At 35.3% G+C, this 15,312-nt stretch overlaps 1 protein-coding gene across 2 annotated transcripts; it reads left to right on the forward strand.

Moving 5' to 3' along the window:
* Positions 1–4,334: 4,334 nt before the first annotated feature.
* Positions 4,335–9,762, forward strand: LOC131078809 (small ribosomal subunit protein eS28). 2 transcript variants are annotated; one of them, XM_058016575.2, is made up of 3 exons: positions 4,335–4,626; positions 4,788–4,841; positions 9,321–9,762. In XM_058016575.2, the coding sequence occupies exon 3, from the start codon at positions 9,327–9,329 to the stop codon at positions 9,522–9,524; it is 198 nt and encodes a 65-aa protein (XP_057872558.1). In that variant the 5' UTR covers positions 4,335–4,626; positions 4,788–4,841; positions 9,321–9,326; the 3' UTR covers positions 9,525–9,762. The 2 variants fall into 2 exon arrangements, with proteins under 2 accessions (XP_057872558.1, XP_059072033.1); XM_059216050.1 differs by lacking the exon at positions 4,788–4,841 and having other exon boundaries at positions 4,377–4,626.
* Positions 9,763–15,312: the final 5,550 nt, after the last annotated feature.

The following is a 15,312-nucleotide window of genomic DNA, read 5'->3' on the forward strand; positions in this document are numbered from 1 at the left end:
CCAGATCTTCCTCTAAAACCACTGTTTGATCCCCTTCCTCTATTGAATCCTCCTTTATTAGTGCCACTCTCTTGCTGCTCAGTGAGTTTAGACTCACCTTGTGTCCTTTGTTCAAAACTTCTTCCTCCAAAGCCTCCCCTATGGCCTCTATTGTCTTTTCCTCTACCTTTGACCCTATTGTTGCTTGAGTCATGTCTTATTTTCAGTTTTTCCTCCACCTTAAGGGCAAGTTGATAGGTTTGATGGACTATTTTTGGGCTCATTAGACTGATTTCTTCTTGGATGTTCCACCATAGACCATTTAGGTACCTAGCAACCTTGAGACTCTTTTCTTCCACTGTATGAGATCTAAGGCTAATCTTGTAAAACTCCTCCGTATAACTATTGACATCAAGGTCTTTTTGTCTTAAGTTTTGTCTCTTCCTATGAATTTTCACTTCATAGTCATCAGGGAGATAGACTTCTTTGATTTTGACTAACATCCATTTCCAAGAAGAGATGGATGCTTTACCCATTTTCTTCCTCTCATTTTGCACAAATTTCCACCATGTGAGAGAAGCTCCTCTCATCCTTGACTTGGCTACCTTGACTATTTGGGCTTCATTTATGCTCTTCACATTCAAAATGGTTCTCCATGCCTTCTATTCATTCTAGGACCACTTCTGCCTCCATCTTACCAGTGAACAATGGCAATCCTTCTAGTGATTTACCACTTAAGGCCTTCAATGCCTTCGAGAAAGGTTCTTATTCTAGGATAGGATCAGGTTCAGGTATTTTGTCTATCTCCGACACTTCTTTACCCTTCCCTTCTGCTGCTTCAACCTTTACCAACACTTCATCTGCCTTGGTTTCAATCTCACCAAGCTTACTCTCCAATTCTAGCAACTTCTCCTTCAAGAGTCTATTTTCTTCCTCCTGATCATCCACTTTCTTTGCCAAATCTACATTGGTCACCATGTTGTTGTCTCCTACAGATTCCACTGAGGACATCTACTCACTTAGCCCAAATCTTATAGGCTCTGATACCAATTTGATGGGATTCACCTAGTTTGTTAACACTTCAACTAGTTGGTGCTGCTCAATTCCACCAACTCTCCAAGCCTAGTTGCACTCTAGACCTCCAATTCCTTCTCAATCTCTTCTAGGGCTTGCCTCTTATCAATTTCAAGGTGTTTGCTTCAAGTATTTTAGCTAGGAACCCTACCAATTCACAATGCTTCCCATATGCTCATTATGGTTGTCTTGGCTTCAACTTGTCAAATTGACCTCCTACTGTTGTGAGTTGATGCAGAGGTGTGGAGGTGGCTACTAACATGTTTTTAATTCCTTTTGGGTCCAATTGAGGTTTTCTTTCATTTCCTTCCTTATAGATTTCCCCGTTTTGCCTAGAAAAGGGCTACAAGGAATTAGCCCTATTAGGCCTCCAAAATCTGGTTTTTTAGGGCTTGAGTGAAAACGGTCCAAAAGACCCCATAGAAAGTTTGGATTTTCTTCAATGATTCACCTAACCTCAAGTTATTTTTGTGTTTTTGATTCCTTATCCCACCGTACAATGCCCTAACCCCAAAATGAGGGTTTTCAAGGGTTTCTAGGCCTTCTAACTGACAGTGACTGATCAACTTGGTGTTTGGGCATCAAATGGCCTTGTCAAGGTTTTTCCTTGCATAGTAAACTATGTATGGACAACTTGGACCCCTCCAAAAGGTTAATTTGTGATCTTGCATCCACCCCTGCACTTTGCACTCCAAATTCACCTTGTCTCCTCTAGCCGGGTTGCTCCTGGACTCGCCTAGAACAAGGTGACAGTCATATTAAATGTCATCTCCAACACTTGTCCCTGCATATGTACACTATAAAAGTGATTTTCCTCCATGTCTCAATAGGCCGTGATGGTAGCACAGATGAAATTCATGGGGCAACCATTTTACATAAAACTGCTATGTACAAGCCAAAAAACTGGTTGTTTGCAAACCAAAACAAGAAAACACTAATACAAACTAATTAAAAAGTTTGAAATGGAACTAACAACTCTGTAACACACTAAAGAAACTCAATCCATTGCTAGATCAATGGATTCAATCCATTTTTATTCACAAAATGAGCAAATAAAGCCAAAATGATGACAAACAGTCCGAAAATGAGTAGTTTCAGAATGTTGGTCTTACAAAAACAATACTCCAACCTTGGTAACCATGAAAGAGAGGGTTCTTATAGTATTCCACATGTTTGGAGTCCTTCCAGGGCATTGGGCCATCCCTAACTCCATCGCTAACCAATTTAGGACAAAAGTTGTCATGACAACTTTTTGCAACTTTGCACTTTTGCACTTTTTGGCCTCCTCAACCTACGAGACCTATTCTAAGTCATCACTCATGACTTTTAAAACATGTCTAAGACTAATTCAACCCTCCCTAATTCTTATACCAAGTTTTGACACTTTTGACCATCAAGATGGTCAACTACCTACTCAAGCCACTACTTATGCACAAAATGCAAACCTAAAGAGAATTAACTCAATCTAGGCCTACATTTTACTCATCTCACTCACTCTTGGACCCTCCTAAAGTCCTTATTCAATACATGACTTGGCTAGGGTCAGTACAAGGCAAAATGAGAAAAATCTCTAAGCCTAAGTCCTAGGTGCTCCTGCACCAATTCTCTTCACATCTATGTTGCAGCATTGCATACTTCATGTGAGACCATGCAAAGGTTCTAGATTAATTTGGGATCCAGGTATTGGTTGGAACATTTGAGCTTAATGTAGATTTGATACATGTGATTGCTTGAGGACAAGCAATTTTGGGGTGGGAGGATTGTAATGTTCCCCTTTTCTTTGTGTGATAATTAATTAATTAAATGTTAAATAGTCCCAAGTCCTATGGGATTATTTAAATTTAATTAATTAACAGCTGGACATACTTTATTTTATAAAGTGACTTTATAATAATGCCAATGCCAAATTATAAAGTAAAGTCACTTTTGAGGTGGGGTAAACCCCAAAACAAGTTTTGATTTTTTTAAACAAAATAACTTTTTCGCCATATACTGCATTATAATCCTCTATTACATTAGAGAATGGGTATTTCCAATCATTTCTTGGAAAAAAAATTGTATATAGAAATCATTTTTCTTGGCCTTATTATTATTTCCATGTCGTCATTTCATCAACAAGTGTTATCTAAAATTTATGTCATTTTTTACATTAGACAACATACCTTTATAAAAAAATGACTCATTGTCATTGCAGTTGATGGAAGGTTTGCACCTCCTAGTGGAACAACCTTTAACAAAGAGTTGTCCCTTGTTTTTGGGTGTCTTTGATTCGTAGAAATCCCACTTTTACATGGGTAACTATACCATGTGTGTAGGAAATAGATGGACATTTATCTAGTTAAGATGTGATATCTCCTAGCTATCCCATTTGTTGCATTTGTTTTCCTTGGTGTTGTAAGTGCGAAAGTAAGTATGTTTAGGGTATGGATTTTAGGTAGAGGGCTCCCTCATCCTACCCTTGTGCTGTATTCATGAGAGAACATGATCATAGGTCGGGAATCAATCATCACCATTACATAGTCCCACTCTCTCATATGTTTGTCATTATGAATTTGTAGCATGATTGGTAAGATTTTACTTCTGCTACCTAGCTTGGAGCAATGATGATATGTTGTAAGTTTTATATATATTGTGTTATGTTGTATGTGTTCATACACATTTTGTATGCAAATTTTTTGGCATGTGTATAAGCCATACTTATTTTATGTGAATCTATTTATTGTTCTATACAACTATATCCTAGCATGGTGGGGTAGGCCTATGGGCACCACATGGTTGGATGGTACTCAAACATTATTAGGGACTACTGGATTTGTTGGAGTGGCACAAGATCACACAAAAGATGGGAAAATAGATTCACATATTTATTAATTATTCACTAGTAAAAGAAAGTTGTAAAATGTATAATTTGAGACTTTTGAGTGCTCGCATTTAATCAAATCCTTATATTGAAACCTCCTAATTGGATGGATTGTAAACCACCCATATTTCTTTTATCACGCACCAAAATTGATATTAAATAGGCATGCCATTTCATATGTGTTTCACCATTATTACTATTTTGGTAAAGTGAACAAAGTCATCTTAGTATGAACTTAAAATGAATATTATGTGATGAGGAACATTCAATTATTATATCATTGGAATATATGTAGATTTTTGCTAGTCTTAGGTTGTGTGCATAAGGGCTTACCATGGGGTGGTGTTATCATATCATCTTGGTTCTCCCCATGCGTGGGTTGTGTTAGGAATATTCACTTCATCCCTCAAGACCTTATTTAAGAGAAATCCATTATCCATTAATCTTTAATTATTAAAGTTAAAATTCATAGAATATAAATTTGCTGTGTTAGGGTTTCGTAAACTCCAAAGAAATTCAGCCGTCCTAGTATTGTGTAAATATAAATTTTTCCTGCAAATTCAATCTGTTGTCTTAGGGTTTCGTAAATTTAAAATAAAATTAAATTCTGCCGTGGTAGGATTGCGTAAATATAATTTTTTCCTTGCAAATTCTGCCCATATTTTCTTATCGGCATCTTAGACAGCAGAACACAATTTGTGCAGAAACTTGAGGTAAGTCACTTGCCATGGTTTCAATGAGTTTATTTTTTTTAATCTCTACGTGGTTGGTTTATTTTTTTTTGTGCTTTATTTCATTTTTGAAACAATTGTGTTGTTATCTATTTAATGAAGGTATTGATTTTCTTTTATTGATTCTGTAATGAAATAAGAAGAAAGGGAGATCCGTCAGTCCTGTTTGTGAAGCATATTATCAAGTTTCTCTACAGGTTTGTGCATAGGAAACTGAAAAAAGCTTTACGGTTTCTCCAGATATGAAGTATTACATAAATTCAAAACAGATCATTTGTGGTGATAAAAATGTCAGATTGAGAGGGAATTAAAAAGAAACAATTTACATGAAAAATCTACGCATCTCACATCAAAGTGAAGTCATTTCTCAATCAACCGACCATGGGAATTTATGCCTCTCTGCTAACCATTAACTGCCATCTCTCTCAAATGCAAAGATAAATCTGACGTGCACTAAGAAAATCCCAATTACCGATAACTTCTAAAACCCCTATCCTTTTCAGTTCTCATTTCCTTACCTTTTTAAGGCATTAACTTGATAGTCTTATGGTCGCACAAAAAAATTAATCTTCAAGTAGGATTTTTGTCCCCAAACTATTTCAAAACAGTTTCTGCAATAAAATAGAACCCTTGAGTTTCACATCAGACAGCTATCGCCTTCAAAATGATTTAAACAACAACAAAGTGCCTGTCAGTATACAACAATGGATATAAAAATAAGTAAAATCATCCTACAAGAAGAATGTACAGAGCCACTATAGTTTTATCCTAGTGCAAAGTCGGACTAATGAATGCACTCTTCAGCTAATCAACATACTCAGTGAACGTCTGAATCCCAACAAACCCTACTACCATGGCTTATAGTTGCTAGTTACAATTTCTCATGGTTTGATACACTCAGCGTAACTTCTGCCCTTTAATATTGATTGGTTGCCAAGTATCCAATAACAAATAAAAAATGATGGATTAGAGCAAAATCTTATTTTGAGCCAAAGGCTCAACAATAGTCAATAGTTATGGGAAACGATTTTCTGTACATGATTCATGATGACAAAATGTTCACTTTATACCCAACCCTTCCAAATGTTCTACATGTTCAAAGTAACGGTAGCAGGGCAGACTGCTCTCTGTGCTACTGCATGCCATTGTCAAATCATGAGAAATTGAAAGTGATGCACTCTCAATCTTGTGTTGTAACTTTATTTTTTCTTCAGAAGGCGACTACATTTTAGAGTAAATCGTTGCAACAGCATTCACTTGTTCAAATGCATCTAAATTTTCATTTTGGAAAGTTTATGAAAAGCCTTAGCAGGCATCCAAAATTTTACAGTTTGAAATTCTATGATTTTAATTTTTTTTAAATTGTTTTATTTTGATAATGGGGTTTAAACTTTCTAGGATTTGCTTGTGTGCCTTTTTTTTCTATTTTGTTTTGAATGTGTTGGCAAGTGAAATATGAAAACTTAGGTTTCTGGGTGGCAATATGGCAGGATTATCATGGCACCCTCCTGGCACGAGCCTTTACCTTTCAGAATGAATGATGGACTTGAGTTTCCTGCATTTCAGTTACCCACAGAGCTCACACCTGGCCTAAATCCTGCTAAAGTTGATCCAGCTAGGGTTGAAAATGTCATTCAAAAAACCATACCCTTCAGTGTTGTCCCACTTAATTTAACACCATGAAATGAACAAATCCTCAAAATAATATAAATTTCCAAATCCTTTTTTTTATTATTGATTTACAATATTATGCGTTGCAAGGCAAGGGCAAATTAGATCCTAAACACAAGGGCTTCCCTGATGCAGAGGATAAACAAGATTGATAGCAACAAATGTGCTTCAGTCCCAACGCCCTGACTTTGCAAGATTTATACAATCTTCTCTAAAGGTTCAAGCTTCAAAAAAAAGGGTCTAACTAGGTGTTTGCAACAACTTCACTCAACCTTGTGCCTTCTTAGGCTTCTCACACCCTCACACACTCCACTTGGATTCTGTAAACCCTCATACTCCTGAAACAAACTCAAAAAGAACAAGTTTCTCTCTAAACCCTCAATTCACTGGGTTTATGACAGTTCTCCTGCAATATGAGACAATCAGTCAAGCATAACTCACACAAATGGTTGAATTTTGAAATTTCCTTTGGAGGGTACCTGGGTAGCAATCTAAGGAAGGTCTCCACAAATTTTTAGCAATTTTGATCTTTGCAATCTCAAGTTATGAATTTTTTCCTCTTGCTGGAAACCCTAGTTTTTTGACAGGGCAGAGTTTAGTAATTTTGTCATATCTTGCACAAAAATCCATGAAATCAAACCAAATCAAAAGCATTTGATTCTAAAAACATAGCAGCAACTTTTCAAACCATTTTTTAGGCCTGTAACTGTCTGTAAAAGGCTGTACAAAGCAAAACTCAGTCTGTTATAGCTGGAAAACTGTCAAAAACTGTCAAAAATTTGCAAGAAAACAAAAAATTTCCATCAAAAACTCCTCTACCGTTTATTGGAGCGTTTTTTTCTCCTTCATTTCATGTGGATTTTACAACAAAACAGTTACATTCGAAGGTACATACTTTTTGCCACCAAAACCTAATGTCTTTTTTCATAAAACTTGTAAAAAAAAAAGTGCCACCTAGTACTTACCAAAACATGAAAAGTGCCCTTACATGGTCTTACATGGTCTTCCAAGACCTTATTTGCATAAACAAACCTAAACCTAAGGTTGAGGAACAACCCCGACTCTCTAGCAAGCCCAAATCACCTAGAAATTCAAATGTGCATTTTGGAGGGAAAACCAAAATTTGAATTTCTAAGCCAAATCAAACATCCTAAACATTTGAAATGATCCCAATGGATCCCCTAAGACCTACACTAACTCAAAAAAGAGACTCCTAACAACAAAATGAGCATGAATGCACCACTAAGGTGATGCTCCTGCACCATTCCCCCACTCCAAGGCCTCATATAACTGTTACTATTAACATTAATACTATCAATTTTCTGCAAATTGAAAGTGTTTGTTGTTTTTTCATCGATCCTGCAATATAGGTTTGATCTTGTGGCTTTAGCAAATATTGGCCTCAGATAACTGTTACTATTAACTTTAATACTATCAATTTTTTGCCAATTGAAAGAATTTGTTGTTTTTTCATCGATCCTGCAATATAAGTTTGATCTTGTGGCTTTTAGCAAATATGGACCTCTTGTCAAATGTGCAGAAAATTCTATATAAATTACAATTGGTGTAACCATTGCAACTCCTTTCAATGCAAGTGCTAGTCATATGCAAATTCTGAAATGAATAACTGAAAACTTTTCTAATCTCAAGCATATTTCTTTTTTTTCTTTCTTGTACGTGGTATTGCAAAAATGCTTATGAGAAATCACAAGCAGCCACTCTCAGGAACATTTTTAAATGCTATACAGGAAGATAAGATTGAAAGGTATGAATTATTTTTGCATTCCCATTATATTCTGCTCTCAAAAGCACAGCCTAGATGGCATAGATGACATATGGAAATATCTTGTAGTTAGAAGATTGTCAACTTAACCCTTACCAAGTGATCTCATGCATCTGCATCACTGAAATTTTTAGTGGCCATTGAGAAAATTCCACATCTGCTGTTAAAGGCCCTCATGAAATTGAAAAAATCATGAATTTTTAACAGCATAGAAACTTTAGGACTATAGATGAAGATAACATTTGAAAAATATAGATACGATGATTTTGATTGTTTGTAATTACATGTTTAATGCCGAAGAACTCTCAGCAGTTTATAAACCCTAATCTGTTTCCACATTATGCATGGGACCGCCTGAAGCAGAATTATAGTAAATGCTCAAGAACTCTTGTTTTAAGTCGTAGATGCTTCTGATTTTCAGGTAGATGCTTTTTATTGTAGGCTTTTACTATTTTGCAATTGCATGGTACTGCTACCTTGGTGTCAACATCTTGAACTCAGATTTGCTTACTCTTTCATTGCCTTAACTGTTAGAGTTGGTGAAATTTGAGCAGATTAATAAGTTCCCTATGTTCTTGCCACATGTTAGGATTGTAGGGCTTCCACAGGATTTGAATACGGCTCATACTTTCATATGGGTCTTACATTACATAACAGTTCCATTGGACGGATAGCCCTCATTTTTATACCTACACGATAATTTGGACCTTTGATGCATAGTGACACTACCAAAATATGGGTGGGTACCCTGGTGGTCCATGGAGGAGGCTTTCTCAATATCATCAGTAGTTGCTGCTGCCTAAATTTAATAAGCAATAGTTGATCATTGTTTTCAATAGCAGTTTCTTCTACTTTTTTTGCATTTTTTATGATTTTTCATTTTAGTTTCTATTGAATCACTGGATGATAAATTGTTGATGTATTCCCCTCCATCGAACATCCTCAGAGGTAAATTGAATCCTTCTTTGTGTAAAAACACTTGGTATTGATGAAGTTTGACTGAAATTTAGCAAGCTAATCTTGTTCATATAGTTTCATGGTTGAAACTTGAAAACATAACCAGCTAATCATATCTGCTCTCCTTCCCATTGTTTTGTAGTTAGTTTCTTTGCTTAGTTTTAAACAAATTACCTCTTTCCAGATTTTTTATGGGTTTAACTTAAAACTTGATTGTTATGATTGCTACCTCTATGTTATTTAACCCTCCTTTATGCCTTAGCAGGAAATCATGGATACAGGGGTTAAACTGGCTGTTGTGGTCAAGGTTATTGGACGTACTGGATCAAGGGGTCAAGTAACACAGGTTCGAGTTAAATTTATAGATGATCAGAATCGCCTTATTATGCGAAATGTGAAAGGTCCTGTCAGAGAAGGTGATGTCCTTACTCTGCTGGAATCTGAAAGAGAGGCAAGGAGGCTGCGGTGATCATGTTTTCACTTAAAATTCTTGGATTTGGAATGTGGGTGGAATATTTTCCTGGATTTTTGGATGAGAAGAGATCAAGGAGTATAGCCTTTTAATATTTTACAAATGCTTACACTTCTATTGCAAAATTCTTTTCTTTGATAGCTGATAGGCAATGCTTAATTTGGTTTAATAAACGAGACTTATTATTGTCAACTACTTTTCTTGATTTGAATCTAATCTATAATCATACAGCTCATAGGAAGTGTATATTGATGTATGATTGTGATTGTATCCTGGATGAATTTATTATCTTTTTGTCTTCTTTTCTATTATAATTCTGGTTACTTGTTATTATTTGATTTTAAACTTATATATTATGCATATCAAATGATTGTACAGTTCACAACAATAAAATGGATTTAGCTTATGAGGTGATTTTTGTATTGAGTATCTCCAGCATAATTTTCTTTGTAATTTAGTTCCATATAATTGGTGTGGCTTATTGTAGATTCATTTCCTGTTTTACACTTGGCAAAACCTCATGGATTCTTTGGATTGTTAATCTTGATACGTGGCATGAAAATGGTGTGGTTAGTTGCAGTTCCATTTCCCTTGTTACACTTGCCAACGCCTCATTGATTCTTTGTAATCTCAGATTTTTAATCTTTATATGTGGCATAAAAATTGTTCCTTGTATGGATTTATGTTTATGGTGAAAGCTATTTTATAATAAAAGTATGTTGTCTTCTCTTTTCCAAGGTTTAATGCTTGTTGGTAATAGTTATATGGGTGACAATTGTTTAGTATAGTTCAATGGTCTAGCCTTGTTCATTTACTCATGTAACTTGATTTGAATAGTGTCCTCGTTCCTGTACCATCAGCATAAAAATAGGGCGTGGTTAGTTGCAGTTCCTTTTCACTTGTTACACTAGCCAACACCTCATCGATTTTTTGTAGTCTTAGACTGTTAATCTTGACACGTGGCATAAAAAATGTTCCCTATTGCATATATTTATGCTTATGGTTGAGCTATTTTATAATAAAAGTATGCTGTCTTCTCCTTGCCAAGGTTTAATGCTTGTTGGCAATAGTTTTAGGGGTGACAATTGTTTATTATAGTTCTATGGTCTATCCTTATTCATTTACCCATGTCACTTGATTTGAATGGTGGCCTCGTTCCTTCACCATCAGTTGGTGACTATTGTTTTAATCACAACTCTGTACCTTGCTGCACCAGGCTTGTTTCTGTGCCTTTTCTTCTTTGCCTTTCTTCGCCACTTTGGCAAAGCTTCAGCTATCACTATTTGAGATCGACCCAATTTTTTTAATCATGCTTTTCATTATCATTCGACATTTGACTGTGCTTTCTCATCTTTCACCTTCAGAGATGAAATTCCTATTTTTAACATGTTTGTTAATTTTTCCCTTGTCGGAGACCTGATGTAATAACTTTATCCTGGAGATGCCTTTCAGTTTAAATATTCTAGTTGATCAATGCAATAGGAGCTTTGATTGAGGGAACTGGCAGCACAAGAGAGCATTGAACGAGTGAACTGTTAGCGTGGGAATAGTTAGGGTTGGTATATTCTTGAAATAAGGTGGAGTCAGTTAGGGTCAGTTCAAAAAGGAAGTAAGGTGGATCAGTCAGTTAGGGTTGGGTAAATAAGGAAATAATTGAGGAAGGAAACTGTTAGTCAGATTGCCATTGGTTGAGGACTGAATTGCCTATATTTGAGGAATCATAGAGTACATAGGTAGTACTGGGAGGAAAAGAAAAAGATACTTTAGAAATTTGGAGGTGGAACCCTTTTAAGTGTGTCAACCGATTTCTTGGGGACAGAAACCCTTAGGAAGCAAGTTGTTATACAGAGTGTTAGCAGGACTTCATCAGAATAAGCAGAGGCATATTGGGTGAGTCCAGCAAGTTGTATCAGTCTAGTGAATTTCGATGAATGCATGTATTTGAATAAAAAATAAAATATCTGTTGCTAACGTATTTCTGGTATTAGACTGGTAGATAACAACTTGAACGTATGTTGTTGAAGTTGCATCAGAATTTGAAGCACATTTTCTATGTGCATTTAGTAGAGGTTGTTATGGCTGTATCAGAGCTAAGATTTCGCTAGCTAATGGGAGTTTTTTAAAAGAAAAAAAAAGTATGATAGATTATAGTATTGCATGCCAGTAAGTGACTGAGAAATCAGATGTCAACTGAGGGACCAAAGGAAGTAGAAATGTTGCATGAGGATAAAGAGTAGGAGCCTTGGAATCCCACACATAGGTGCTTGGGAAAGAGGTACTGGGTGTGGAGGAGGGTGCAGTATTTACCTGTTGGGCTTTCGTCACTAGAGGCAGCCAGTTGACATTTTAGCCACTTCGAGGGAGGGAGGATTTGTGTCTCAGTTTTGAACTGGTAGCATGGAATTAGTTAAGGTCAGTATTGATGCTTGAATTTTCAATCAAATACCAGCAATGGGAAACATTATGAATGTGTGACCTTGATTCATAAAATAACCTCCTGATGTCAATGAAGTTGGCTTTTCTTTTAACTTTGGAATTTGGAGGAAAAGCGAAAGAGAAAATCTCAAAAACTAAAACAATTCTCTAATACTATGGTGATTTATGTTTCTTTTTTTAAGAAAGCATAGCTCTTAATTATTTAAGAGCAAGTACACAACTCAAAGACTTTTGAAAGAGCACAACGCATGATTTACAAGCACCGATTAATGTAATTATGTAAAGAATTACACAGGCCAAATATATCCAAGATAGTAGTTTGAAAGTCTAGAAACAATTCGCACAGAACACCATAGACTCTTCATTGGTGAAAGGAGAACAAAGTACATGAGACGAAATTGTATTTGAATTGAATTGTCACCTTGTCTAAATATTATTTGTAATGTAACAACTGCATTAAATTTAACCCATAGGGTTTCTTGCAGTTGTCTTTGCTGCATAGATAGGTTTATCCACAGCTGGTAGTTGGGCAAGGTTTCCTAGAAGAATTATAGGAATGCCACTAAAGAAGATTTTGTTGCTGGGGGTTTGCTTCAAGTACTCTACTATCAATTTTTGATAGTAGTTTTGATCCAATGAAGCTCATCTTATCAATGAGAATGGATTGTATATTTTCATCTCTTCTTGAACTATTCTCAATGTTTGTCCCTGCAATGGATGCATTTCTCTAATTGGAATCTTGAGAGATGCATATATAGTGGCTTGTATATTAAATGCTGCAATTTTTGTTGGAGCGAGAGCAAGGAGTGGGCTTACTCTTTCTAGTATGGAAGTTTGAAGTACATTGATTATGCAACTAATTAGATAGAATTTTTCAGTGCCTACAGGTCTTTGTGTATATATATGTAGCAGTTGTCTTGAGCGATTATCTGTTGAGTGATTTGTAATGATAGTAAGTTGTTGTTGTTTTGGTGATAACTTAGAATTTTGGTTGTACAAAAGGGAGAATGAACATCTTGTTTGTGTTTAAAAATTGAATTGCAACATCGTGCAAATGTGGAGGAATATTGTGTTTTTCTGATTTGTGATAATTGTCAAAATCACGTCGATCTACCATTTCAAGTTCATTTAAATTGAGAAAGGCCTAGTTGAGATGATAATTCACATTCATTAATTTCTAGAGTATCTTGTTTATCCATCTCTTCATCAGAATAATTTTCATCTTTAAGGATATATCTTCAATTTGATCTGTGTGATCAACATGTCATTCATTGTATTTTTTTGTATTCATGTGCTTCCAATGATTGACACTTTCGTCTTTACTTAGCCCTATATCTCTATCTATTTGTATATACAAGTAACTCATTTTAATAAACTGTTTCAAAATATTTAGAGCCTTCTTTTGAAATGGTATAAAATTGTGGAAATACTTGCAATATTGCTTTTTCTTTTCTATATCACGGTTTGCAACCTTTGCAACAAACATGTGAAGGATCTTGCCAATTCAATCTCTAGGTAATATGGGGGGTGCATATAGGATTGCATGTAGTTAGATTGTATTTCACTACCATTGATTGTTCCCTTTAGGGGATGGGACACTTTTTTAACCTACATTCAATGATATAAATTTCAATTACAAATAATGAGCAATAATTTTTGTAGCATACGATATGTTTCATGTGCTCCTGTATCTCTGTATGCGATAATCTATGTCATGGACTGTTGATATGTTTTCAAAGCTTGGTCTTTTAATCTTTCATTTGAACATATTTTTGCCAATATGTTAACACTTCTTATTCTCTTTCAACTTTAGATGCGTACTTGGCAATGCATTCGAGAACAAGAGGTTAATGAGATGATGAGTTGACAATTTATATTAGCTCTCCACATTGAAAGCATCTCTAGGTTATGAATATTTAGCATGACATCATTTCTTGATGGTTCATAAGATTTGTTTCTTGATTCATCACATGATAAAGTGGATTTTGTGCATTCTTTACATGGAAATTTATATTTTCATTCTACATGTTGCCCTTTCTTACGTAGGCAAGTCCTCTCACTGCATTTAGTGGGTCTTTGTGCACGATTAACTAATTTTTCACAATCAATGTGGGGATTAGTAGAGAATATTCCAGATGTGTTTGGTAGGCATGAATCATCCATTATAATTGTGTATCATGTTGCTTATTTCAGATTTAGAACAAGGTTCCAAGTAGTGACACACTTGTCAAATAATTCTTTTGCTCTATCCACTTCTACATTATTTTCCCAATCTAGTTTGTCCATGTTTGGTGCATTTTCTAGCCATAGGAATTCATGTATATGTGTAAAAACCTCAATTCTTCATTTATATCTATACCAATAATTTTATACATGCATAATCTTCTTAATGACATTTTTCACAAAATATTGTGAATTGTTGATGTACATATAGGGATGTGGTGTGTGGATTTTTAATCTCGTTATTTGTACAATGTTTGTTAGAGATCAATGTAGATGTATTGATGCTTGCAATAAGATTGTGTTAGTCAAACTACTTTGTATTTGTTGCACTTAATATGAAGAAAAATTTGGGGAACCTATTTGGTTCATCATATTTGTTAGAACACTATGACCTGTTCTAATATGATTGTGTCCCTTGTAAGGAAGAGTCAAAATGCATTAGTTATTCAGTCAATTGACTATATTGTAGTTTATGCAAGTGGGCACAAAGGCCTTTAATAATGGTAGGTATATTATCTTTTATATCAATGCAATTGCTTGCTACGATGGCACATCATAAGATTTAAAAGGCTGTATCTAAATCTTGGATGTTGTCCAAATCTATTATCATGAAATCACATAAGATGCAAGATATATTCATGAAGTTGCACTTCCCTAGCTCGAGGTTGCATGCATGGTGCATTTTCATTTGGAAAAAGAGTTGAAAATGACATGTCCAATAGGCCTTCACTAGTGTACTCATTTATGGGGGTTGAACTAATATGGGGCTAATCAATAATGGTGTCACTCTCATTTTTTATCTATAAATATTCTTTAATAATTTGTAATTCACGATGTTTATCTAGTAGGCTTACCATAAATGATATTGAATATCCATTTCACTTTTTAGATCACCTTGATTATTTTCAAATTCAACATTTGTTGTTTATTTTATTTTAGTTTGAATTGTATGAAGCATTTCTAAAATGTTTGTAGTAGAATAAGGTGTTGCAAATGTGATGTTGATGATTGCCTTGGTTGTTATTGATGTCAACATAGTGGTTGCCGTTGATGTCAACACATGGCTTTGGTGTTGGTGATCCAGAAGATGTGTTCTCGGAATCATTGGTGCTCCAGAAGACGTGTT

The sequence above is a fragment of the Cryptomeria japonica genome, chromosome 2 (genome assembly GCF_030272615.1).
Source record: "Cryptomeria japonica chromosome 2, Sugi_1.0, whole genome shotgun sequence".
Lineage (NCBI taxonomy): Eukaryota > Viridiplantae > Streptophyta > Pinopsida > Cupressales > Cupressaceae > Cryptomeria > Cryptomeria japonica.